The 27,745-nt window shown below is 43.9% G+C and overlaps 2 protein-coding genes across 5 annotated transcripts; one reads left to right on the forward strand and one right to left on the reverse strand.

Annotated features, from left to right (window-relative positions):
• Window positions 1-318: 318 nt before the first annotated feature.
• DDX6 (DEAD-box helicase 6) lies at window positions 319-18,346 on the reverse strand. Of its 3 annotated transcripts, XM_079326776.1 has the most exons (14): window positions 18,192-18,346; window positions 15,769-16,232; window positions 14,287-14,350; window positions 13,724-13,828; window positions 12,373-12,502; window positions 11,747-11,893; window positions 11,393-11,487; window positions 10,760-10,882; window positions 10,138-10,266; window positions 9,693-9,809; window positions 8,134-8,197; window positions 7,154-7,255; window positions 6,247-6,430; window positions 319-4,681 (listed from the first exon to the last, which is right to left on the reverse strand). In XM_079326776.1, exons 2-13 carry the CDS (start codon window positions 15,966-15,968, stop codon window positions 6,255-6,257), a joined length of 1,452 nt encoding a protein of 483 aa, XP_079182902.1. In that variant the 5' UTR covers window positions 15,969-16,232; window positions 18,192-18,346; the 3' UTR covers window positions 319-4,681; window positions 6,247-6,254. The 3 variants fall into 3 exon arrangements, with proteins under 3 accessions (XP_079182902.1, XP_079182903.1, XP_079182904.1); XM_079326777.1 differs by lacking the exon at window positions 13,724-13,828; XM_079326778.1 differs by lacking the exon at window positions 15,769-16,232 and having other exon boundaries at window positions 18,192-18,324.
• A 904-nt stretch (window positions 18,347-19,250) lies between these two features.
• On the forward strand, window positions 19,251-27,510 carry CXCR5 (C-X-C motif chemokine receptor 5). 2 transcript variants are annotated; one of them, XM_079326779.1, is made up of 3 exons: window positions 20,631-20,687; window positions 25,268-25,324; window positions 25,798-27,510. In XM_079326779.1, exons 1-3 carry the CDS (start codon window positions 20,649-20,651, stop codon window positions 26,872-26,874), a joined length of 1,173 nt encoding a protein of 390 aa, XP_079182905.1. In that variant the 5' UTR covers window positions 20,631-20,648; the 3' UTR covers window positions 26,875-27,510. The 2 variants fall into 2 exon arrangements, with proteins under 2 accessions (XP_079182906.1, XP_079182905.1); XM_079326780.1 differs by lacking the exon at window positions 25,268-25,324 and having other exon boundaries at window positions 19,251-20,687.
• Window positions 27,511-27,745: the final 235 nt, after the last annotated feature.

Genomic DNA, 27,745 nt, shown 5'->3' on the forward strand with positions numbered 1-27,745 from the left:
TCCAGCCCCTTGCAGAAACTCATTGGCAAAGTCGAGGCTAACTTGGCACTGCAACCAGATGCACAGAATCTTCCAGTCTGGTGGGGACAAGACTGTGGAGCATTCAACACTGGAAGAACAGCTGCCAGCAGCTGATCTGTACAGAAAAAGGATGCCTCCCTCTCCTGGACATAGGAGAGCACTTTTCTATTCATCACACACCTCCTTTTCTCAAGGCATCTCTCCACAGATTGTTGCACCCAACGCAGATCTTGAGTTCTGTAAGGACACCAGCATGCTTTTCACTCAGCACAGTTAAAAGAAAAAAACCAGAATAAATGGGAGTTCCAGGGAGCTTTTATTGAGTTTAATTAACAAAATCAGGATTTTTCCATTCATCTTTTTTGCACTCGCAACTCATGAAGCTCTTCACAAGTCAGTGCTACAACACATACAAAGCCAGAGAAAACACATTCTCAACAAAATCTGAGCTCCACTGGAAAGTTTGCCAATTGCCAATTTAACAGAAAGCCAATTTTCCCCTCCCTCGACTGTTTTGAAGGACTAGACCATACTGTTTGCTGGTTAACAGTTAGAATATCAACCCCTTGTCTAGGGTCTACTGGATTATGACACTCCACTTGAATTGCAAATAATTTCTTTTCTCGAAATAAAAGTTCCAGTTTCTTTCAATAAAGGGAACAGTGACTATTTTCTTCTCCTGACACCCCTTCCCCAAAATTACTGGTTAAAATACAGCAAGGCTGTATCTTAATAAACATATCCCTGCCCCCCTCCCCCCCTTACTTCTCCCTAAATTGTCTACAACAGAATTTAACAATGCTTCCACGCAGATGCATTCTAGCAACACAACGATGAACTGAGCAAAGCCTACAGGATAATCTGCCAAAGCCTTCCTGTGAAGTTCAGATGCATGCTCTTTGGTCCAGAGACCTGGTTGATTACAAAGATAAAGTGTGATTCAAAAAAGATGGGACCAAAAGTTGACAGCAAGCAGAAAATTCCCTGCAGGGACTACAGCTGCCCAATCTCTACCATGGCATCTGTACTGCTGGAGACTGTGGGAACAAAATTCACTTTGTTCTCAGGAAGTAATGACCAGCAGCCCTACAAACTTCAGCATCAGGGCAAGAACCACCACAACAGCAGCTCAAGAGATGTGGCATGATAGGTCTGTAATCTCTCTTACAGAAACTGAGGCAAGACAGCCATCTGTTCAGGTTTGTGTCCTAGCAGTCATTTGTAAAGAAAAAAGTGTTTGAAGCATTTTTAAATCCTTGAAGCAGACACCCTCCCCCCACCCCAAATAAAAAAAAAAAAAAAATAAAAAAAAGATCAGAATGAGATGATTTGATACCACCATATACACAACATGAATTCATGTTGAGCTTCCCTGTTCTTACCCACAGAAACAGTCACAGAGGACAAGGAAAGATGCTCCCATCTCATTCTGGAAATTGAAACATATTTGAGACCAACCCACCCCCCTCCTCTTGGGAAAAGGCCTCCACAGCCACTGCAGTGCCCACCTGACAGTGGACACCCAGAAACTAGCCTACAGGTTCTCTCAAGTGGCTGAAGATTCCATGACTTCTTCACAGCCACCTCACCCAGTTGTGAAGCTCCACTTCAGAGACTCATAGAATGACATTTTCAGACTTCCAACAAAAAGAAATGCAGAATGTTACCAGGTTCTCATTCTCATTAACTTCGTCAGAGGAAGTATTTGACCCAGGGCTTATCACTGAAGGCTGTGACTAATCGCTAAAGGCTGGTGACCAGCAAAAACTGGAGCTCACAAGAAATCTCAGGAACCCAAGATTCATACACACTTCTTACTCTTGGGTAGGGAACAAAACAACCAAGAAAACCTCAAACCAAAATAGTAAAAAAAAAAACCAACAAAAGCCCCAAACAAAACAAAACAAAACAAAAAAAAAAACAAAAAAAACACCTCACACACACAATGAAAATAAAAAAAAAAAAAAAAAAAAAAAACAACCCACCAAAAAAACAACAACAAAAAAACTAGGATTATCCTAGTCTTCTGGAGCATCTTTCCATTTGCAAGATCACATCTGTTTGAGATAGCCTACTAGTATCAAAAATAGGCAGCTTCCTTCTTGACAAGAAGCCACCTAAAAATGGTGCCCCCGATAGTTTAGGTAAGTGCCAATCCTCAATGAGAGGCCAATATTTAAGTAATACTTTCAAAAGTTCTGTGCTTCAAGAGGGACCATCACTCCATGGCACCAGGCTAACCTACCACAAATCCATGCAGAGCACACACATCTGACATCGCTATCCTGTTCTTGTTACATGTGCATGCCCTGGTGAGATACAAAATTTATTTACATTTTCATGTCTTTGTTGCATTAAAATGATCCCTCTTCTATCTGGAAAATCATAAGCTGGCTGCAGTACAGGAGCAAGATTTTACTTTTGGTCGAAGTTACCACCCATAAGCTCCCACCCCCCACCCCCATAAAGCACCCCAAAATTGTTTACATTTAGTACCTGCCAGTCAGATGTAAGCTATGTGGCTCACAGAGACCAAGCTCTTGAGTTTGTACTCTAGTGCAGCATTTGCTACAATTACGGAGTCACTGCTGACAAAGAGAAGAAAAACATCCCGAACACAAAAACCTTTCAGTCTTGTAAAGTTGTTGTCAGGAGGCACCTGGCTTCTATTTATGATCATCAAGGAAAGGGATAGCTAGTCCACCTTGTGATTCCAAACTATTTTACTCCAATTAAAAAAAAAAGGGTTAAAACGGGGAGAAATTAAGACAATTAAATTCTGCCTCAAAAATAAGCAAGCGTGGTGTGAGTGCAGCATCTGTATACGCAATAAATGATTGAGCAAAAGGATTGCATTCACTCAGGTGCCTCCTGACAGTGGTGGTTAACAGGCTAAAAGGGATTTTTAAAAGAGTAATTTTTGATTTGTCTCACTCCTTTTGCCTGTAGATCAGGCCAAACATCAAGCATGTTGGGAGGGGCACAATTTAAAGCAACACTACTTGACCAGAAAACACTTTTCAGCAATATACAATGCAAAATGACAGACAGCAACTCATGGTAAACCAGAGGAGATGGCAAGGAGCTTCCTGCAGCTTCTGACATTAACAGGGGTTTGCCCTTACCTGCTAACAATTCTGCACAGAGGCCACTCTGGGCAGAAAATGCAGTGCTACAGAAAGTGAATCAATTCCACGAAGCTCCAGAACTGTCAGTTTATGCATGTAAATTGGTTTTTTACGGTCTCTCAAACCCAAATCCACACCTTACACATACACTGCTCAGCGACACCCACTGGATTTCCCTCATACCATGGTGGAACACAGGTCACAGACTCCTTCAGAGCTTGTCAAGTTCCTGAAGTTGCTAAGAGGAAAATCAAAGAGCATCTCCCAAAAGGCTGAGCTATGGATTTGGAGGCCTTGGAGCACCACAAGTGATCTCTTCCATACGAGCAGTACAGTTGCTAGCACCAGAGCAAATCCACCCTGACAAGGGACACTTGTGGTGGCCTGCAGTTCACAGAGGTCAGAGCACTTCTCATTGTTTAGTGTTGCAGAAAACTGAGCCCCTCTCATCTTTAGCTGCTCCCATAATCAGTCTTATCCCTTTAACCTCAGCAACCTTCATCATAAACAAAAAAGTTATATATGAACCCAAAAAGAAAAAAAAAAAAATATTTACAAAGTTTGTACAATATACACATCTGATTTTCTATGGGACACACTGCACCAGAAGAAAGAGGGCCATGGCTCTGAAACAAGTCTACCTATCAAGTGCTGTAACTACTAATGAAGACTCATGGCAACCAGTCTTTAGTGTTCTGCTAGAGCACAGGGCTTTTCTTATGGCTCCTGCAAAGGATCACAGGCTACTCTTTTCTTCTGGAGCTATGATGCTGCACCTAATCAGCCCAGATTTTATGTTGGTTTCATTTTAAATACAGATATTTACAGTTTGGGTGAACTGCAGATGCATATCAACTCCTCCAATTAAAAAAAAAAAAAAAAAAAAAAAAAAAGTAAGTTGAAGAAAAAAAGTAGTATTACCAATAACCAATACATTTCACCTCCCTGCCCTAGGCTTGAGTACATGGGAAGGAGGAGAAGGGGAAGAGAGGGGAACTTTGACCTGAAACCAAAAACAGATGTTGATTCCATGGGCTGTGTCGGAAAGGTGATATTCTGAATGGTCTCATAGCATAAGGCACTTTGCACGAATAAGTAACAAGCTCTTTAGCTTAAAAAACAGATGAGTAACCAGGGAGAAGTTGAAATGCACTCAGTCAATCGTTAAAGAATTTGAAATAGCAGACAAGCTCGTGTTCATCAAGATTCTTCTCTTTTCAGGGTTTCTCTTCTTCCCTTGCTGTCCCTCCCTCCCAAAGAAAACAAAATTTAAAACCAGCAGTTAGTGCAACTAATGTTCAATCAGCACACAGTGCAAACAAGTGGAAAAACAAAAAGACATTCCTCCTTTTATCTTCTTTCTTCCTTGCTTTCAAATTTAAAGAGAAAAAAAAAGGCTGAGCTCTTTAGTCTTCGTAGTTCTGAAAAGAAAAGATGAAGAAAAACCCACAAAGAGAAGGGTATCCCCAAAGAAACGATGTGTCACAGATCTGGATCATAGGGCTTCACCTTCTGGCATGTGTAATCAAAGCCTAAAAAACAAAATAAATACAAACAACAAAACTACCAAAACCTACCAAAACAAACCAAACAAACAAACCATCCCCCAAAACAAAAAAAAGCACCCAACAAAAAACCACACAAAAAACCCAAACCCCACAAGCAAAAAACACAAAAAACAAAAAAACAAAAACAAAACAAAAAAAAAAAGCCCAAAACCAAAACAACCCCACCCCCCCCAAAAAAAAAAAAAAAAAAAAAAAAAACCAAAAAAAAGCCCACTATAAAACAACCAAAACACCCACAGTTAAACTGGTTCTATACAAAAGCAGAACACAAAGTGATGAATCACATACACTAACTATGCAACAGCTCTCAAAAGGCAGAGGGCATATTGAACAGTTCGGCCCCAATTTCAGCACTGTAGAAAGAGGTGCTGCTAATGCCCTTCTGTACCTATGGAACATGACTACCTCCTGCTTTCCTGGATCTTAGGAACTAACAAACTGCTCTCTAGCAAGGTCCCTTAGGAAGCCACCCAAGAGCCTGTTCCACATTCAGGCTGTTTGGTATTCTATTTATTTATAAAAAACAGAGAAGGGTTAACCATCAAAGCAGAAGCTTCAAAGTCAGGCTGGGATGATTATATAGGGCTATCCTTGGATGATTTCAAAGAAGAAACCATAGGTTCACTTTGATGCTATCGAGCAGTCTGTTTCTACAGCCACTTTTTTTATTTTTGGTCATCTGAAAAGAATTTCAGCAGCTTCACTGGTATTGTCTAATTCATGACGACCTCTGAGAAGAGTACACATAAGAATGATTTTCAGACCAAACTGTATGGTGATGGATCTTGCACGACATCATCTTAACTAAGGTCAGATCATCATCCTGCAGTCATTTAGACCGACTGCAGCCCAGGGCAAGTCATCTTCCTACAAAAGGACTTAACTCAGCAGCTTTTCCTGAGACAATGATCACAAAGGGAGCACTTAGATGAGTCTCCAACAGTGAAACCTCTTTTGAGACTACTGGACGACCTCAAGTGGCAGCCAAGACGAATTACAGATTCACTCCCTACTTGGTTCACTTCCAAGAATTCTACAAACCAAAGAATACAAAAGAGGCAGCACCTTTTGTTGAACCCGGTCCTTCTGGCTGCTGAGGTGCTTACTCTTCTGTTGATCCTCTGTTCTCATAGCTATCCATTTTATCTCCTCACCTTTTTGAGGACTACTTTCCTCTCTGCCCCTCACCGATTTCTCATTTCAGCTTAGCAATACAGAAAGAATTCATTAGGCTACTAGTATTCCATCCTGGCCACTCCTAACACCATTCCCCACTCCCCCCTTTCTGCATTTTTGGTCTCCTTAGCATATGGTCAGCATTTCAATTAAAACAACTAAAAAACACTCATCCCTTCCCTCCCACTTTCAGCACATCCATGGAATTCCTTGCACTGACATTCTATTTCAAATGCTTTTTTTCACATTCAGAGCTTTTTCATCACATCAGATTCCCTCTTCCCCTGAGGTAACACTGATACACCAACAACATTCCTGTCATTCAACACATCACTATTCAGCAAGGCACTTACCTACATGTTTACTGTTTCTCATCTTCTACAGGTTCGCTGTGGTATTCTGCCACATACAAGCTCTTGTCAATGTTGCTTGGTATGGGTTTAATTTCAGTTCCCAACTGCTCCTCAATACTTTTCAGGTTGAATCGATCGTCGTAAGTGATCAAGTTGATGGCCAGGCCAAGATGACCAAAGCGACCTTGGCAAAAAACAAAAACACACACCTGAACTGAACTGAGGCAACATAGGGGCTGACAGAAAAAAAGTCTTCAGACTGTGCAGTTAGTATCATTCTGTGATGTTATAAACAAATCCAGCCATTGGTCTCTACACCTTTCACATCAGTTTTTGGTAAGGAGTTTTGTAGTACTGTAGGAGTAAGAAAACTCAGGAGGTTCAAAATGCTTGACCAAAGCTCAGGGATAATTACCAGCAAAAAGTCTTCCACAGCTCTTGAACAAGCCTGAACTACAAAGTTCAACTGCACTGAGTTCCTTTGTTTATCGCCACTCTTCACAGCATATTTTGCTGATTCCCAACAAGTAGAAACACACTCAAAACACATGCAGAAGAAAGCATAAATCTCTAGGTTTGAGACACTCTCAAGCTGAGATTTTAGTATAGAATTTTCTCAAACTGTAAACAGGGGCAACAGTAAAGCCTCCTGAGATAAAAGCAAGATATGCCTTATTTTTTTTCAAGATTGTTCAGGCTAGTTTCAAGAGAACAGTCCTTTTTTCAGATAACATCCTCAGTGAGGATAGCCATCCGAAATGATACCCAATAATAAATCTGTCCAAAAAATCAAAGCTACCTAAGGTAATTCTCAAATACAGTAATAAAAAAACCAAAAGTCAATTCAAGGCTAAAAAGCATCACAGTCATCAGAAAAGTTGCACTTAGAACAGGTTTCTCCTCTCACCTGATCTGCCAATGCGATGGAGATAAGTTTCTGCCAGCTTTGGGAAATCGAAGTTGATCACCACATTCACAGCCTGGATATCAATACCTCGGGTAAACAGATCTGAAAGACAATCCAGATCACAAAGGAAGTTAATTTCAACAAGCTCAAATGCTAACAGTATTTAGGGTGCAAAAATTAACTGTGATTAACTTTGCTTTGTGCTAGTTTCCAGATACAAGCTTTCCCTGTACCAAAGTCAGTTTACATACAATTCTGTTACAGCTTCCTCTGGCTTTGTATACATTATAAACTCAAACAATGTAAGAAAAACAAGCAAAATCACCAGATCTGCACATCTAGGCAGAAAAAATAACCACAAAGCTAATTTTTTCCATGTTACACTATTTTGGAGCAGTTCTTCTTATGCATCTCTTCACACAGAACTGTGCGTTGCCAGTGCCACAACAGACTTGAGACCTGAACCTCCACCACCTCAACTACTTCTATTCCACTTTTAGCAATTTCTGTTAAGGTGGCCCAGACATATGTAGTAACAGTAGACACTGCCAGGTACTGCCTAAACAGGCCATACAACAAAGAACTAAGACCATACACAGGCCAGTCAAAGCTACAGAAGTATTTGGAAAAAGCGAGCTATAAACACTTAAAAGAATCAGCAAAACTTTGCACGATCATAGTCATGACTCTATTGATACATCATAAAGTTTATGACCTAACAACTCAGGGAAGCCTCACATATGAAAATAAAGAGAAAGCACTATTGCAGTAAAATTACTTGTTGGCAAGCTGCACCTTCAGAAAAGATAAAACTTCATGTGCCTAAAGCAGTGCTGCACCCTGCTACATGCAGGCTTAGCAAAGACATCTTACCAAAAAATCTTGTTTTGATTTATTACAGCTAACTGACCTACAATACCTGGGCTAATGCACTTTCTATCACTAACTTCAGAAACAGGAAAACATTTAGGAACTCTTACCAGTGCAAACGAGATTGCGGCACAAGCCATTTCGGAAATCATGGAATACACGATTGCGGTGCTCCTGGAAATACACAAAAAGGAACAAAGAGAAACAAAAAATCAAAAATCACAAACCAACCAGCTGTTACTTTCAGGTATATTCAGGGCACCAACACTCAACTTCAATCATGTAGATTTCTCCTCCTTCTCATTAGAGAATAGCTGAGTTGAAACAGGATGCCAGTACAAGTTTTTTAGCACTCCTTATCACATATTCTGAAGAACTAACTCTAGTGGGTCTTGATCCCACTTCTCAACAAAGACAATTAACCAACTGCATTTTAAAACCTCCTATGGTGGCATCAAAACCATCTCAGAAAAGGGCTATTTAAAGTTACAATTACATGAAATCGCATCAAGGAAGTTGAACTGATACTTTGACTGTCTTTCCCCAACACTCCCTTGCCAAATTTCACATTTTATTCATTCCCTTAAAAACTGAAGCTGGCAGTAACTTCCTGTTGCAATATGAAGCATTTTTCACTACTGATTCAGAATGAAGGCTGGGATGAGCTCATTTTCTGTGAAGATTCTCCTCTCACAAACACTTCACTTTGGGCCATACAAAGATTAAGTAGTATCATTGTTAAGTGAAATTTAGAGAGGGAATGAACAAGCTGAAGCTTTCTGCAAAAACATAGCTGCACTTTGCCAAAAGACCATCAAAAGCATACAAAAATCAGACATCGAGGCACTCACTTCCATATCTCTGTTCTCACTAACACCATCACTTCTGTTTCTGCCCAATTAATTACTCCTCTGCATCAGGCCCAGCAAATATTGGCATTACCTGTCAGCTGCATGAGCAGCAAACCAGACTAGCTTACACAAAATAAATATTCAAAGTACTCCGATTCTACACACATCAACTTCAGCCTTCTGACATCTTTTAACAGTGTGAAGCTAGAGGAAGTATGAGCTACTGTACAATTAACAGAAACCTCTGCACCAGCAAATCTCCAATGGCATTTTTCACCAGCTACACCATAGCCACAAGTGTCTGGTCACCATACACCAGCCACACCTTTCAGCAAGGGTTTGATCCAGCTCATCTCCTTAACTTCTCAGATTCCCCTGCAGTCACAGTGCAAGATTACCGTTTGCAAAACCACACCAAAAAAAACACACTCCAATGGGCTATGTACTGGGATTTTTGCCATTTAATTCAGGCCCATTTTCATCTGAGTTAGTTACACAGTGTGCTCTACTCTGTGGCTCCCCATGCTGCCAAAGCAAGGCAGCAGCACTTAAAAACTGTGCCTCTGGCTGGACTTTGTGCTTACACTGGGACTAGTTAACCTGACCTGAGTAGTTAAATACCAACTGCTCACCTACACTGAACAGTCTGGAAAGAGGGCTGGCATGGGGGAAGGTTGGCAGAGAGTATCTAAAACCAAACCTACAGCAAAGCAATACATATTTCAGTTTATGAAGAACATGCAAATTTAAATCAAGCACAAGACTTAATTCAGCTGCTCAGTATAGCCTGGGGTGGGATGAACAGACTTCATACTCACCTGCCTCATTTTAGCATGGATATAGAAGCAGGAATAGCCCAGCTGGGAGATCTTTTTGGCTAGCAATTCAACCCGTTGAGAAGAGTTGCAGAAAATGATCGACTGGTTTATCTGGAGCTGAACGTATAAACAGAGTTATCAATAAATGCAGCATTTTACTAACACAAGATCCCAGACATGTCTAAATCCCTTCCAGAAAGAAAGGGCAGCAGGTACGCTGCTGGTAATTTACATCAGATATATTTTTGTCTAGGAAGGAAAACAATTAAGAAAGTTCTATAACAGAGATGTTGGACAAGAAGCAGGTATTTTTAGCCTTAGATATACAGCACACTTTGACAAAGAAGAAGTTTCATCAGGCTGTCTTTGAAACATTCAAGTCTTATTCTTGGTTCCAAGATGGAAAAAGCTTCTGGTATGTTCCTGACACAGCCCTACTCCTTACCCTGGAAAAGAGCGTATTGAGGCAGTGCACCTTCTGACGCTCAGTAACATAAGCATAGTACTGAGTAACTCCCTTCAAGGTCAGCTCCTCCATCAGATTAATCTCATAGGGTTTCTGCAAATGGGAATTCTGAAAAATAAAGATATTGATAAAGCAGGCAGATCTACAAGCAAAAATATAGAGTAGTTACCACTCTACAGTACAACTTAATTTCCTCCAAGGCAAGGATGCACTACTTAGCCACTCACTCTTCATACTACGGTGAAATCATACAGGGTGGGTAAATTTTTACCAACTATTACTTATAAATCCAGGGCAACTCAGCAGGCGAAACAGGAGCACCCTCCAGGAACAAATCCACACAAATGATGTAAATAATACATAAAGTGGAAAACAGAATCATACAGGCAAAAACTGCACACCTAGCTTCCCATTAATGCAACTGTGAGTCAAAAACTGCTTTCAAACTTCTGCCCTAGACTTAGGTTGATTTAGATTAAACCTGTGAAGTTTAGATGTATTTAAAAAACCAAGCACTTACAGCTATGCACTGCTGATACACACCCCTCCTCCACAATGTCACCACCATCACCATACCTACTCAAGACACATCTCCACTTACCATGAACTTCTGCACACTCAAAGGAAAAGTGGCTGAGTAGAGCAAAATCTGTCTGTTTTTAGGTAGCGTGAGAATAATGTCTTCCATTATTTGAACAAAATCTTGAGACAGCAACTTATCTGCCTGTAACAACAGAAGTAATAAACAGCAAGTTAAAATAATGGCCTAAGATTTCAGTCTATTGGGAGCTACGCATTTGCGGGAAGGAAAAAAAAACAGTTACCAGGGTTCCGACTAGAGTCATCCAAGAGCTTTCACACAACTATATTCTCTATCACTCAGAAGCCTGTGCGCTATTGGACATTAAATTTTATATATTACGTGGTAAGGACAGCTGACTCATCATAAACAGAAACCAAACGAAACGCATTCCTTTGTTGCGGAATAGACTGTTACTCTACTCTTCAGCATCAGCAAAGACAGGAGAGGTAAATCTTCCCAGGCTGTTTTCATAAAAGATATACATGCAAAAAATTCCTATTGTCAAAGTAGTTACATAAAAATACTCAGAAACTGAGACCTTATAATGCCTCTAAACAAGTCTGAATCACTGCTGTGCACCAAAAGGACTGAGACACAGCACTCCTTTAACTTGGTGTTAACATCCGAGAACATTTAACATAAGGAACTTACCTCATCCAATACTATCATCTGGACATGCTCAACTTTTGCTACTCCTTTCTTGATGAGATCGAGAATTCTCCCAGGGGTAGCTATCACCACATGCACTGTAAGATTAGAAGAGAGATACAGAAAAAAAAGAGAAAAAAACCCCCACATGTTAGAGTGATTAAAACTGCGTTTCCTTCCACCATTCAGGGCCACATTTCATATGAACACTTTGGAAGAATGACAACATTATAGGACAGCAAACAAGACACAGTAGTCTGTTCTGTAACAGCTAAACAGTAACAAGCAGAAATTCCATGATCACATTGTAAAAGCCACAACGAAACAGGAACCTTAGTGTAGCTAAAATGCTCTGACCTGTATCATCAAGTCTCATTATGTCATCTCGCAAATTGGTTCCTCCGGTTGTTGCCATCACTTTGGCACCTCCCATGTGTTTGCTGACTTGGATACAGATTTGACTGACCTGCAGGGCTAGTTCACGGGTGGGAACAATCACCATTGCTAGAAGTTAAAAACATCACTGTGAGTTATAAGTAACATCCTGTATCTTAAATGCTCATCTCAGAGGAGACAGAGACTTTATCAAGTCAAATAATGAAAAGCACAGTTTAGGAATTACACTCTGGATATCCTGAACAAGGATAACAAGGAACTGCTTTTGACAAGGCAAATTCCATGCAAGGGTTTTCCAGCCCTTGATACTCCCATTGCACAAGTATCCCAGCCAGCATGCTTGCTTATTGCTCCACGTCCACTTTCCAGGGCAAGACAGAAAAGCTTACAAACCTTATTCTATTTAAACCATTTGAAAGCAACTGTGGGACTTTATAAACTTCATCACTCCCCATTAGCTTTCTCTGGAAGTACAAGCAGATAATGTACACTGCCCCATTTCATTAACCAGTTTTAGGTTCAAGTCTCTTATGCAGTGACTGACACCATTACCTGGCTGCAGCCAACTGAGATCCATCTCAACTGACCTTGTATATTGTCCTTCTTTAAGTCTAGCCGTTCAAGTAAAGGAATGAGGTAGGCTCCACTCTTGCCTGTTCCATTTTTTGCTCTTGCCAAGATATCCCTACCAGATAAAGCAATGGGGATGCTCTCCTCCTGAAATGCAAGGACAGAAAGTGCACAAGCAATCAATCATAAGCCATGCTTCACTGAAGAGGCTGACCAAATTTAACTCCCCTCACTAACAGTATCACATGAAATCTGTTTCATGACGATTATTACTACTATCCCGGAACTATAAGCATGACAGACTCACAAGAGGAAGAAGTTAAACCCATCAGTAATGAGCTCCTCAACACATTCCACTAAGAAGTCCTTATCTTGCCTGATCATAAGAAAGGCATCAGGTACCACAGGTAAACCCACAGTAACACATTAAGAAAAAAGTGAAAAATTCGGGGGGGAAAAAAAAAAAAAAAAGTGAAGAGACAATGACACTCACTAGCTAACTCCTCCTACAGAAGATTCTCATTTACATCTGAGTATCAGAACCACCTCAGCCCATGTGATTCCAACCTCTATATTCCTGTGATATACTTCTCATAAGACCTTCAGCCATCCAAACACAGGCCCCACATATTTTTAATTTTACTACCTTTTTCAGCAACATCTAATGAAATCTCAGCCTTTTGTAAAGGTGGCATCATGAAAATCTGTTTATAAACAAAGCAAGCCATAGTTTTCTCATGCCTTAAAGAGACAAGGTGGCGGAGCTGTGTCAGTGGTAAACCTTGAAAGACCAATTAAAAGAGAGCTCAACCTTCCACCTCCCCCGAAGTTTACACATAAACAGTTCTTAATAGAACTGTTTTACAAGTAAAAGAAAGACAGAGGTACAGAAAAACAAACTTGCTAAGATATTAATCTCTCTACGACAATCTTTGTAACTCTTCTTCCACAAGACTAAAAAGAGCCAACACTGCAGTAAAGCCATAATTATATTTTTAACAACTAAAGGCATATAGCCAATGATAAGTCAGTTTTGGAAAATTTATAGAACAGACCCCTGGGACTACTTATATGAAAGACATTACAGAACAGAGGACCAACAAATTAACACCTCCAGCACGAAAAGGAAAATCCAAGTTAACTTTTCCAAAAGTGTAAGGCAGTACCATCACTAAGTCACTCATTGAATGACTTAGTGATTTAGTTGGGGGTTAGAAATTCTTGCTTTTTCCAAGGGACACCAAGTTTTTTTATCCAAAGCTTCCGTTTTCCCCAATGATGGCACAAGTATTGGACATTTAGGCATAAGAATGTCAATACATTTACAGAAGTTAAAAGCAGCATCTAAATATTCTGTTTGCAAACAACCTGAATAGGAGATGGTTTTTCCCAGCCCATTTCAAAAATTCCCATCAGCAACTCCCGTTTCAAACAGTAATCTTCAAACTCATTTCCTTTTGTGGAGGTCACGTCCTGAATAATCAAAAAAATAAGCACATTCATAAGATCAGGTCATACAACCTGCAGCTGTAGATTAATCTAAAATTGCCTGTACAGGAAGACCACAAATTACTATACAGGAGTTCCCACTAACCCATGCAACACCATACAGCAGCAAAGAAAACACTGGCTTTCTCAAAGTCAAACACAGCCCCTGAGTGCATACAGTGACACTTTCCCATCTGCAGATGCCACCTGTGTCATGTCATAATACTAATAAAGTAAGAAATCCACACTGAACTCCATTTTTGAGCTTTCCAAGAGAAGCATCACTCACAAGCAGTTGAGAGAACAAATTAACTCTTCATTTAAAACAGCTGAAGCTGAACTACTTTTTAGCCTTTACTAAACACTTTGGGAAGTGTTTTACCAATGCAAGCTGTCCCAGAAGATTTATTTAATATTTATTCCAACAATTCAATCATCCTTACCGAAGTTTTGATTCTCAAATCCTTTGGAGGGAGTTTTAAAGTCTTCTTCCAGTCATCACCAGGTCTACAGCAAAAGAAAATGAAAACAGATTTTTTATTAATTAATATTTTGATTTTATATTTTATTTTCTTAGATATAGTGATGAACGTGTCATATTTTCACCTCTCCAAGCTACAAGAGCCTACACGTACGAGCTCAAATCTTCTCTGAGCTAAGCAGGCCGTAATAGGCAGAATTACAAAACAACAGACAAAATTACAAAACAGACAAAATCAGCCATCTGCCAAACAAATCTGTGAAATCTTTATCCAGTCATGATTCAAGTGCCACTTTTAGGGCATCAAATCAAACAGTAGAACAGATTTAAAACTTACTCACATAATAGAAACTGGCTATAATAAATCCACACAAGAGTATTTAATGACATAAAATAAAAATTCTCTTGCTCCGGAACATTCATTCTTAATCCCCAAATAACATGAAAAGGTAAAAAAACACTTCTGGTGAAAAAAACAAACTAAGCAATCACTCCACTTGTTGATCAAACGTCCTTGCTCTCAGTGAGATTTAGATAACCATACTCTCTTGAAAGCCATTGTAGAGTGCAGACCAAGGCCTTCTCATCACCAACTCCAGGAAGTTATGTGTGAATTGTGATGAATTTAATTCACAACATTCATCAGAATAACCACATAACACATTAAAAAAATAAGGGGAGGAAGGGGCAAATTAGGCAGATTTTAAGAACCTGAGTGTTCCATCATGCTTTCTCTGAGGAGAGCTGGCATTTCCTTCGCAAATAATTAACAAAATAAAAGCCAAAGCTGTATAGGGGGGAGAGGATATATGGAAGAAAAAAAGAAAAGCAAGGCATTACCATACAGTCCAAGTATTTTATACCTTCCAGAAATTCCAACCAGCACACTTCCAAAACTAGCTGGATGGGAGCAGGATATCACAGTGAGACTGTATCCTCTCAGCTCAGGCTTTGATGAATTAAAACCAGAGCACTACAATGAGGAGACTAGGTGCTATTATTTCAGATCAATGACAAAAGATAATTGACTTTAAAGCATTTCTCACCACGAGAAAGAACTGCAATAAACTGAAAGGCATATACAACTAAACTGAGATCAGGTAGCATTTCTTCCTCAGTCTTCACTTCCTTCCCACTCCTATACCTCCCTCTCACACCACTTCCAACAAGCAAAAATCACAGGATTCTAAAGCTGGGCCACCTGTGACAGCGGCTCACACTCAGAAAAGCTCTGCATCAAATTGGATTTTCACAACAATCGCTGTTGGAGAGAAGCTCATACATGGAAATACAGCCCTTTCTCATAATGTACATTACAGGACACTTCTAACCACCCATGTCACAAAACAACAGAAGACAATATTTTCCAAGTGGAAATCCAAGAATGCTTTCCCATACACGACTTTTAAATATACCTTTTGTGGCAGCTGATACAAACACTTACTTAATAGTGGTGGTCATACTCTGTGCTTGCTGTTGAGTGCCATTATTGATTGCGTTGGCATTTTTCAGCTGGTTCATCTGTTGTTGAGTTTGTGTGCCTCCACCTCCTGGGCCCCCGCTGGGTTTTACAGGGCCTCTCAACTGCCCATTCTGACTGGATAGACCCATTATAACAGGGTTCTCTGTTCTGGCCGTGCTCATGCTTTTATCTTTAAAGATGTCTTTTTAGACTTCAAAACTTTGAAAGTCAGTACAGAAACTGTAATAATAGTTTATTAGACTCTCCAAAATGAAGAGATAAATAAGTCTTGCTCAATATATGAGTCCTTTATTGCAATGCAGGCAAGCACCTGTAAGTCACTCAAAAGTAAAGCAGAAACTTGCTCTGATGCACTGTGGAATAACTTTTTTTTAAAAAAAGCCCTCTACTGAAGTTGAGTTGTATCAGAATTCACTTGCTTCAATCTGAAAGAGAAGCAGACAATAATTAGTATGTGGATTTCTGTCTACATAAATCACATTGGTTTACTTTTGTATTTTAAGAAAAATTTCTTCCCAGGCAGTGTGCAACAACAGTACTTGCTTTTTCGTTTCCTCAGTGATAATTATAAAGACATGCATCAAACTTTTTTTTGCCTTTCTATGAAGTGTTGCCTAACATCTTCAGACACCAAAGAAAAGCTCCCAAACAGTTGTACTTTCAGCAACCTTCCACTACCTGCCCCCATCTCATACAGTAACCATTAAGTGTATCACTTTTTGATGGCTCTTCAATTCCCCCACAAATTCTCCCACTTCCGGGTACAGCCAACCAGACCTTAAATGCGAACAATAATTTATGCAGAAGTTTGAGAGAGGAAGCAAGACTGTGATATCAAGTCGACATTCCAGATGAAACTGACAAAACCCTTACATTACCCTGATTGCCCTGTTTGGTTTGAATGGGAAATGTAAATTACATAAACCCAAACCACCAGCTTACACTCCACCAACCCAAAACACTAGCTCAACCAGCTTATCCCCAGGTTTACACCAGATACTGATTTAAGGCTATTCAGAACAGTGATGGAACAACACCATTACGCTGAACTGAGAACAGCTGCCTCTGTGAGTCCAACTGAGGCAGGAAAGCTGCTGGTTATCCAGCTTCTGCCTGTGATCTTACCTTCCTGCTGTCAGCTACAACTTACGCGGTGCATGGAAAATAACATTTCATACACGTGACTTAATATTGACTCTGTATGTAACAGAAAGGTTGGAAAACTGTGGAAAGACAATACAAAGCCTGCCCCTTACATAAAGCAAGCATGGACCAGAGCTAAAGACTCCTTACGATGGTACCGGGGAGATAAAACATCCCTAGTCCAAAATCTTTTGGAACAAAAAGTAGGCTTGTCTTGAGCATCTGCATCTTGGGAAAACACAAAGGAAAAACCAGCAGACTACTGCTTCCTAAGCCCGGCATTCACAACAAAATGCATGTTTTCCCAATGAATAAAAAGGCACACTGAAGAGCATTTCAAGAGCAGAAAAGGAATTCAGAGCTCCCAACTGCTTCCAAGTGTGTCAATTCTGGCTTCTAGCAAGATTTTAAAGTTTGCGATACTAGGATTTTCTGGTGGTTAATTTTCAAGGCATCTTCGAAGAGGTATTTCTCTCGGCCACTAACTTCGTAAAAATCAGACGAGTTATGAAGGTAGCCAGAGAAGCCGACTAGCTCTCTGGCAATGAGACCCGACTACTAACGCAGAGTTGTCCAATAGCGTAGGAAAGTAAACCTCTCAGTCCCTAAGGCCCTCAAACTCATAACAATCCTTCAGAAGAATACAGATTAAAAATAACGCACAGTCTCACGGATCGCAACAAATCACCCCATTCCGATAAAAGAGAGGCCACCATTACGCGAAACAACGGACTGAAAAGAAAAAAAAAAAAGGGGGGGCCTCTACCGCCTCTCTCTGCTCTCCGGACGCGGACGGGCGGCCGGGGCAACAGCTCCGGCCCTTTCCCTTCCCGACGGCTGCGCTGGGCACAAAGGGAGCCCTAGAGGTGCTCAATGCGCCCGGCAAGTCCGGGCCGCACTGCGGAGGCCCGCGGCCGAGCGGCGGGCCCGGCGCCGCCCCGATCGCAGCTGCGCCACACCAACACCTCCCGCCCGCGAACAATGGAGCGGCCGCCGCTTGCCTCCCGGGTCGGCGGAGAGCGAGCGCCTCCCGGCCCCGCCCCCCGGGGTCTCCCGGTCCCGCCGCTCCCGGTGCGCCCATGCCCGGCCCGGCCCGGCCGTCCCCACCCCACCCGCGGCGCCGCCAGGCCTCGCTCAGGCCCGCGCTCTCGCCGCAGGCCGCGAGGTGCGGCGTGCCAGCAGCGGCCCCCTCGCCCTACTCCCATGGAGCCGTGCCCGGCCTGGCCCGTCCTCACCGCCACCAGCTGCGCTCGCGCTCCCCCTCGCCCAGGTACAAAATCCTCTCGCTCCCCCGGTGCCTTGTTATGGCGACTCGACGCTCCAAGATGGCGGCTTCCTCCTTCCTCCCGTGCGCCCTCCCCCTCCCGGCGGGCGGCACCGCCCCGGTCTACGCGCACCACGCACGCACGCACGCACACAAGCACGTACGTACTACGTGCGGCGTGCGCCACGCTTCGTGTCCCAGCCGGCGTGCGGTGCCCACGTGACCGCGCTTGTAGGGCTGGTATCTTGTCTCGGTCCCTCAGAGCCGGCCTTTCCCTCTTAACTCTGTTTCGCAAGAAAGCGCCTGGAAACGTAATGGGGCTTCGCTATGTGGCCATTAAAACAGAGCCAACACAGACGTAAGAATAAGGGAATGAGCCACAGCCTGTAGGAGTCGTAACCTCCGATCGTGACAGGCTGGGAATTGGCATTTGTTTTTAGACTGTTACTCAGCTTTGACGAACCGATACACAATGGGAATGTAATCTTAGTAGTTACTGCTTTGCAGATAATTTTTTTCTTCAAACTGTAAGGAAAATGAATCCACAAACGCCAGAGGTTTATGTCCAAAAAGGAGACAGAGAAGTCCTTTTTGCTTTATTCGAATAAAGGGAGAGGCCATGGGGCATTCCCCTGGGATCTCTCGGATTTTTGGAGGACGCAGCCTCCTATTTATCCTAATTTCCCGGCCGCTTTTCCCTCTCTCTTTCCCCATTGGCTGAGGTACTCGAGAGGCGCAGACTTCCCGGTACGCCTGACACCTGACATTCCCCTCGAATGTATAACCCTCCCTTTAATTTTTAATTCTTGTAGAATTAATAGATTCCCCCACTGTTGCTTCTTTCATCTTCTGTTACCCAATTTCATTTACCAGCAAACCTACAGTTTGTTTGTAAAGGCAAATCTCTTTTTCCATTCATCAATCAGTGTAATCCCTCCCATTGTTCCTTTTATCTCTAGGTGCTAACTTTATCTAGCAACAGATCCACAATTTATTTGTAAAGACAAATGTAACATTCCTCTCAAAACGTTTTTCCAAAATACATGCAAAAGGACAAGGACGTTCCTGGTTTTATCTGGTTCCTCACATCTCCAGCTGCCTCTGTCGTTGTTTTTCCACTCTCAGTAGCAGAACGCACAAGCTCCACCGTGCAGTTCTGGCTGATCGAGAACATCCTTGCTGAGCTCTTAGTCTCCCGGGACCAGGGTACCCCACTCCTTGCCTCACCCCTCGGCCCTGGCAGTGCAGGGCTTCAGGACAGGGCTTGCTCAGTCTCTTCTCCCTGGGAGTGAGGCACTGAGAGCTCCCTGCGGCTTCCCGGGTTTTGCTGCTCTCCATCCTCTTGCTCTCAGGAGAAAGAATGCCCAGAGGCTGATGAGCACAGGCAGGTGCACACAAAGGTTCTCAGGGCAGGGGAGGACAGCGACATCCTCGAGGCAGCAGGTGCCCGACAAGTCGGTATCTAAGAAGCAGGAGAAGTGTCTGTAATCCAGCAGTGCTCATGAGAATAACACCACCTCCTTCTTCACCAATCCAAACTCCCACCAGTCTTTGCTGCTGGAGAGGCCTTGGTGCAGCTCTACCTAGACAAGAGGAGGACAAGAACTGTGTTTGCCAAACTACCTCAGCTCCTCACACAGGAAAATCTTTCTGCCAAAGTGACAGCTGCAATGCTCTCCTACTCTGCTGACCCAGACTGGGGCATTCTCACTGTGAGCCTGCTGCTGTGACTGAACAAAACGCTCATTTCTCTGAGCAGAGAAAATCTTGATTCTCCTTTGTTACTGTTATGAAGCCAAGCAGCCCAGCCCCTGCTAGTCCTGCTCTAGACTTGCAGAGCGGCTGCCAAGGCTTTGCTTTCCTGTGCAAGCCACCCTCACACTCCCCCAAGCCCAGACGAGGGATGAAGCAGCAGGAGATGGCACAGAAGACAATGACAAGTCACTGGGGTAAAAGCAGCCAGGAGGACCCCGAGGCAGAGGGCAGTGATCATACAGACCATACCCATACTTCAAAGTCCTGCACAGCTCCAATGAAGTGCCTGGATCCAGGAGGTTTCTGGCAAGGGTGGTCTTTAGCACAGAACTTTTCAAAGCCTTTCAGACCACCTGGAACAAGAACAGCTGTGGGCAAGAGCCCTGAAGTTTTCCAGGGAAGATCTAAGGATGTTCTGGATCTTCTGTGATGTAGACCAAAGGAATATGTACTCTTCAAACTCTACTTTAAAAATCAATTTACAGCACTAGTAAAAAGATGATAAAGCTAGATGTTAATCTTTACATCAATCAAGTCACTCTGTGCCTGCAGCTCATTTGCCTTGCAAATACTCTCGTTACATTCTCTCCCTCGCTACTCACTTAAATGATTGACTCCACCCCACAAAAGAACTTTTGTAGAAATTTCTGGAGGAGAGACGGATCTTGGCCCTCAAGCCATGGGGCCTGTCAGCTACTCATCAGAGACCTATGACTTGGTGAGTTGGGCCTGGCTTTGCTTGATAACAGGGATGGGAGGTAGAGCTGGGGTGGGCTGAAAGGCCAGGTTTCTGACCACCCATCTTCTAACCCTCCTGTTGGCAGAGGCAGAGCTTAAGCCATTTCTTATGCCAGCATAATCAGTCCTTGCATCCCTTAAGTCCAGACCTGACCACAAACACAAGGCTGTTGCTTGCAGAGAGCTGGAGCAGTGTGGCTACAGCCTCTGGGACCCAGGGGTGCCAGGTATTCTGCTGGGGAAAGCTGCCCAGATCTGTACTGGCAAGCACTGCCCCTGCCCCTGAGTGCTGTCCTTGCACGAGGACACAGACCAGAGTGTCTCTAAAGGGCCAGGTGACTCACCTGCAGAGCAGGGCTCCAGCGGTCCCATCCTGTGCTGCTAGCCTCCCCAAGCCTCAGCTGCTTGCTGCCCTGCTATCTGCACAGCTGCTAGCACAAAGTAGGCATAAAACACTTACTCTGAGCCAGGCACCTTTTGCAATGGCCTTCAGTGGTGTAAATGACTATGTACAAAGTGTGCAAAGCCCTGTACGCTTTACCTGGTCTCCTTTCACAACTGGAATATCCAATCAAACCCAGCCTTCTCTTTGTGTGTGTGAAAACCTTTAGTGTGACCACTCTGCTTGCTTGCTTGCTTCACATACAGGCTTCCATACATATGGCTCCACACACACTTTGCTGAAAGAGGAGTATGCAGTGTATTTACAACAGGAGACTTTTAAAGAGCAGAAGATGAATTGCAAGAACTTCTTCTAACAGGGAGTGATGACACTAGATATTCTATATCATAGTTCTCCTTCCCAGCCTTTACAAGTGAAAAAGAGCAGCTGCACCTTTTAGAGGATGTTGTGCTATCCAACGGGAAGGACACAGCAGCATTATCATTACCCTGGTTTCAAAATATTGCATCTCAGAATTTTTTTTTTAACTACAGTGGCTCCCTGCAGCAGACCTCAGGAATAGTTATTCCAAAAAGAGAAATGTTGGGTTCAGTTGTTACCAAACTTTCTTTTCCTCCCTTTTTTCCTACACACTAAGGAAGAGCAAGGAGATGTAGGAGCTAGCCCTACCCTCCTTATTTCTTTTCTGATTCATCCAGTATAAAAATCCTTTGCAAATGGTGGTCAATCCTTTAAAACTTTTTTGGAGAAGACTCTTCTTTCCCTGACCTTGTTGAATTTCAGTGGCAATGCTGAAATAGAGAGGTTAAAATCAAATACAAACCTTTTTCATCTCCTTTTCTTAGATTACAAAACTTTCCATAATCTTTAGCTTAGTGATTTTATCTCTGCTGTGAATTCTTTTACATCATAAAGGAGACCCCATGTGAGGGAAAGGGGGAGGATTTGTGGGGGGAACCCAGTTGATTTTTGGACTAAACGCCCACAGTCAGGTGCCACAGCAGGAAGAGTTTAGACCTTTTTTCACATTTCTGCAGTTGGGAGTTTGGCATATGTTGTTTCCCACCTCTGTCTCCTGGCAGCTGCCTAGATTTGGCTCCCTCCCTGTTCCCGGGAGGCCGCAGATATCACATGAGCATCACTGTATTTGCTTCGGTGGTGCCATATGTTGCTTTACTTATACTCAGTGCTTGTAGCAGCAACCTTCCCACAGAGATTTGAAAAAAAAAAGGCCTCCAAAGTGTCTTGTCAAAGTGGCAACACAACCCTGCCTTATGCAGGGATTGTTTGAACAGTTATGGAAGGAAAAATGATGAGAATGTTCGCACCAAAACGGCATTTATCACACAGTATCACTCAGTGAATACAGTGAGGGCCTCACCTAAATTTTGATACCATATGAGACCATTTGATTCTATAACGTTGCAGAAAAGTACTATGCCCAAAATTATAACCCTGTTTCTCCATAGCAAAAATGCCTTGCCTGCTAACCTTCCTCTTCTGCAGACTAGACAATCAAAAACACAGTTGCAGAAGAAGCTCTGAGGTCTACACCAGGTTCCCTGAGGTTCCTCAGGCCAGTTTTCATTGCAATGGGATCAGCATGACTCAAGAGCGTAAAGGCACCTGCACTGCAGTAAGATGGTATTTCCATAGACCTTGGTCTTATTACTGGATTTCCCTGGTTCAGCCCCTGGAGAAGTCATGAGCAGATGCTCTGTCAGTAGATTGTACTGATGTGGGCAATTACAGTTCTAAGGCTTTGAGAGTGAAATGTACTGCTCCCAGCCCTGGCATTGACTAGAAGGGAATGATTCACATGGAAAATCCGTAACAGTACACAAGCTGCTTCACTTCTGCAGCCAAATATTTTGATTGCTGACAGCTGTGGGGAACTGAGAAAAACAGCTGACACACAGAGACTAGAATAACTCTGTGAGGTATGGGGGTAAAGGGATCCATGAACATAAAGCACACAGGAACACCTTTCCCAGGCATGCATTTTTCCCAGACTGCTATATTAGAGAGACACCACTTTTTATCCCACCCCCAAATTTGCTGCAATTGCCATACAGGAGACCTGTACTAAGGTCCCTCTGCATGCACACTGTTGACTTATCCCATCCCAGATTAGGCAGCCACCCACTTCCAGTCCTAGAATTGCAGCAAAGTCCCCAGAATCCACAGCTTGTCATGTTCAGTGCATCTCCTGCAGCTCTGGTCCCTGCCCTTCCTGTCTCAGCCCAGACTTTGATTTTTCATCACCTTTTTTTTTGTCTCCAACTCATCTCTGTCTGCTCCTACCCACATGTGCTGCTCTGCTCAGCGATGCAGGCAAGGACAGATCAGAAACAGCTCTGCACACGCTTCCCCTACCCCCAGTGAGTGGTTTACAGTAAGAGTCCTCCCTGCCTGCTCCCTGTCAGCAATCAGATGGTGTCTGATAGTGGCACTTAGCCTCTGTACTTCTGGCTCCAAATATGAGGTGATGCTGGAAACTGGGCAGCAGCCAAAACCACTGAGCACTGCCCAAGCACCATCCACTGCCATGGACAGGCATGGCATAGTTCCAAGGGAGGACTGACCCTCCAGCCAGCAAACCCAGCCATTTTCCAGCATTTCATTTTTTCCCTACAAAACTGGAATCATCCAAGCTCTTCCCAGTGAAATTTCCCATTCCAACATATAATCTGTTTGGGGTTTCCAGCATAGTCATCTGCACAGCCTGTGCAGCCTGGTTTAGTCACTACATCCAATAGTAAAGGTTTCTAGGTTGTTTTGCTTTTCTTCAGAGAGGTTCAAAGATCTGGCCTATGCCAACACATCGCAGATTTCTGTGTGTTGGTAACTCCTCTTGAAAGGTCTGGGTATAGAGTAGGCAGGAAATACTTTAAAGCTAGGGAGGAAGATAACTGGGAGGGATTTCTTAAGGCTTTTGTCTTTATCAGCAATCTCTGATCTCCAAAATCATACCCTAATCCAGAAAAATAAAAATTCTTTGGTAATACAAAATGCTTCTCACCAAAGACTTGCAGCCCCACAGTTACATAAGCAAGAGCTGGACAGGGTTATTCCGCACTTTTCCCAAAGACTCATTCACCCTCCTACTGTACCGTTTGGGGACTGCCTGCACCAGCTGTCTGCTCTACGAGTTTGGTAATGCTCTGTAGGCTTATGCCCCATTATTAGCATGCCCAGGCTTCTCTTGGAACCATGCAGATGGTTTCAGCTGTACAGGAGTGTTAGATAAGCCCTGCTAATGCCAAGTGACCTCTTTACTCCCCACAGTCATGTGCAGAGGTACCTAGTGCATTACCCAGGGAAAGCTGCCTGAGAGAGAAGTGTAAAATCACCCTTCCCTAGCTAGGCACAATGCAAGACTCCAGGCTGGTCACAGTAATTTTGCTTAATAGCCCATTGGGTGAGTAAAAACCCCCAAAATCAGGTCTAAAACCATGTGAAGCAGGGCTGTTATTTTTAGACTGGAACTTTGGCTGATGAGGGAAGGAGCAGCAGGTGCAAACAGCTGCAGCTGGCAGTGAAAGGTATGAAAGCATTAGCAGAGACTTCCGCTGTGGTCAACACTGAAGTCTCAGCACAGGTCTCCAGAGAGGGTGTGGGTGGGAGACTGCAGGGGTGCTGTGGGTGGCTGCTGCTGAGCTCTTCCCAGTTGTCACTATATACTCAGTTTTCCATAAGCCTCCTCCACTGCTCTCTTTTTGTGCAAGGCCAGCTGAAACATGAGCATCATCCAGGGAGCTCATCCTGAGAAGAATTCCATCTTCCCAGCACTTGAAACTTGCCCACAGCTTCAGCCCAAATACAGACTGGTCAGGAAGATACAGCAAGCCAAGGGCGAATCACATCTCAGCAGCTCTACTGCACTTGCCTTACTGGGTCACCCTGGCATCTGAGTGGTGGTTTCCCTTCCCTTCCCTTTCCTGTTCTGATTGCAAGTCATTCAGAACTGAAGGGTTTATCAATAGAACAGATCTCTCTCTCTCCATCATCTATTCCTGTAGCTATGGTACCATAGCACCTCAGAGGATTTCTTCCTATTGTGTTGAACATCTGCCCCATATCTTCCTCTGAGTGTGTGGAAAGCGATCCCAAAGGACAGCTCCTGCTGACCCCACCTGACCCCTGCTCTGTCATAGGCAACTCTCAGGCCTCTGAGGAGGAGAAGGGGACAGGTTCACTGCACAGAATTTGAGGTATAGATGTGTGGTGAATCCTACCACTTTTATACCTGACAGCAGGCAGTGGGCAGGACAGGAGTGGTCCATATCAGAAATGGGTGGGAAAAATCGGGAAAGCTGGTAGAGGAGAGTTCCATTCTATGTGAGAAAGCACACAGAATTCACCAGCAGGTAACTTAGCAAGAACCAAAAGATGAAACTGATCATCTGACTGGACACCAAAACATCCCCAAATACTCCCGTTCAAGATTACAGACTGAGCAGCCCTCACTGTCCCAGACAGAGAAAACCATCTCCACCTGCTGCTGCACCTCCTGGCAGTGGAGGGGCCTCCAGCGTCACCACACTGCAGACAGCACCTCCTCCTGATGCAAGTGGGCTGCAGGACATGGGGGTGCTCTGCTCTAGGTCTGCCAGGTGCATCTGAGGAATTGGGTTCTTGTGTTCAGAAACTCCCCTCCACTAACACAACTCTCTCTGTTCCCCAGAGCCAGGTGGAGCTGAGCGGTTACTACGAAGCTGAGAACACCACCCCTTCTTTGGAGGGCTACTTTTGCTTCAACCCAGCCTCATCTGTGGTTGGCAACCAGGGAGACCCCTTCAGAAAGGTCTTCATGCCCCTTATCTATCTGCTGATGTTTGTGTTAGGGACTCTGGGCAATGCCCTGGTCCTTGTCATTTTAGAGAGGTTCAAGAGGTCTCGCACCACCACAGAAAACTTTCTTTTCCACCTCACCCTGGCCAACCTAGCACTGTTGCTCACCTTCCCATTCAGTGTGGTAGAGAGCTTGGCTGGATGGATATTTGGGAAGCTCCTCTGCAAGATACTCAGTGCTGTCCACAAGATCAATTTCTACTGCAGCAGCATGCTGCTGGGGTGCATTGCAGTGGATCGCTACCTGGCCATTGTCTATGCAATCCACACCTACCGCAAACGCAGAGCTCGCTCCATCCATCTCACCTGCACGGCTGTCTGGCTCTGCTCATTCCTTCTGACTTTACCTGATCTCATCTTCATGGAAGTGTGGACAGATGACAGCAACCGCAGCATTTGCTATTTTCCAGAGGTTGGCATTGATGGAAACAATGCGTGGCTGGCAACACGCTTCCTTTACCACACCGTGGGCTTCTTTGTGCCTCTGCTGGTCATGTGTTACTGCTACATGGCCATTATCCGGGCATTGTGTCAGTCCCAGCGCCTGCAGAGACAAAAAGCTGTCCGTGTGGCCATCCTGGTCACAGGCATCTTCCTCCTCTGCTGGAGCCCATACCACATCGTCATCTTCCTGAACACACTTACCAAGCTAGAAGCCTTCACCAAGAACTGCCTCCTGGAAGACCAGCTGGACACAGCCATCATGGTGACAGAGGCCATCGGCTTCACGCACTGCTGCCTCAACCCCATCCTCTACGCCTTTATTGGGGTCAAGTTCCGGAACGACTTCTTCCGAATCCTGCAGGAGCTTGGCTGCATAAGCCAGGAGACCCTGCAGGAGATCCTGGAGGTGACAAGGAAGGGTAGTGGGATAGAGTCTGACAACACCACCTCCATCTCCACTTTCTAGCTGGGAAAGGCTGCCTGCAGGGCAGAACTGGTCTGGGTCTTTCCTTCTCAGTGGCACACTTGCTGTGGTCTCAGTTACAAGTTTCACAAGCATCCCCACAACTTCGTTCACTCATCAGGAAATAGATCCAATAGTCACCAAATATCCAAATCCCATCAGACACCTCACTTGGCTCTTTCTGGTTCTCATACTTGTGGAGATCCACCTGGCAGCTGTTGGTGAATGCTGGATGTCTTGTCTGATGGTTGCTCTTGTTGGGCTGGATGAACTCAAGTGGGTTGAACGTGACATTCCCACCTGTCCCTCGAAAAACTGACTGCAGGCATCTTGTGCACAAAGCCAGGCACAGGTCTGGGGTGCCGGGGTTAAGGAAAAAAGTGCAGCCAAGTAAATGAGTCAGGTCAATAAGCAGATCTCCATTTCACTAGCTCAGGTTGGTACCGACATTGCCAAAGGAAGCCGTGGGACTCAGTGGCCACAGCAACTGGAGAGGAGAAGAGGTAGGACTGCTGCGGGGTGCGAGGCTCAATGCAACAGCACAGGCGTACAGTGCTGGATGCTCTGTCTGCAGCATTGTCCTCCTGCTGTGTGACATCCCTTCAGCCAGCTACAACATGTCATCATCCCAACACAGCTCATGCCTCCTGCAGACTGAAAGATCTGGCTGTCACAACTCCTTTCCTGACACTACTTGCATCCTTCCCCACTCATATGATCTGTTTTACTGCTGTTATGACCTCCTATGAGTGGCTGCTGAACTGAATGCCTGACTATGCAGAAGTTTTCCTTTAAGGAATACCATCTGAGGGGAGATGGCTTCTTCTTGTGACTGCACACAGGGGAGAGAAACCACATCGCTTTGTAAGGCTGA

The sequence above is a fragment of the Erithacus rubecula genome, assembly GCF_903797595.1.
Source record: "Erithacus rubecula genome assembly, chromosome: 25".
In the NCBI taxonomy this organism is placed as follows: Eukaryota; Metazoa; Chordata; class Aves; order Passeriformes; family Muscicapidae; genus Erithacus; species Erithacus rubecula.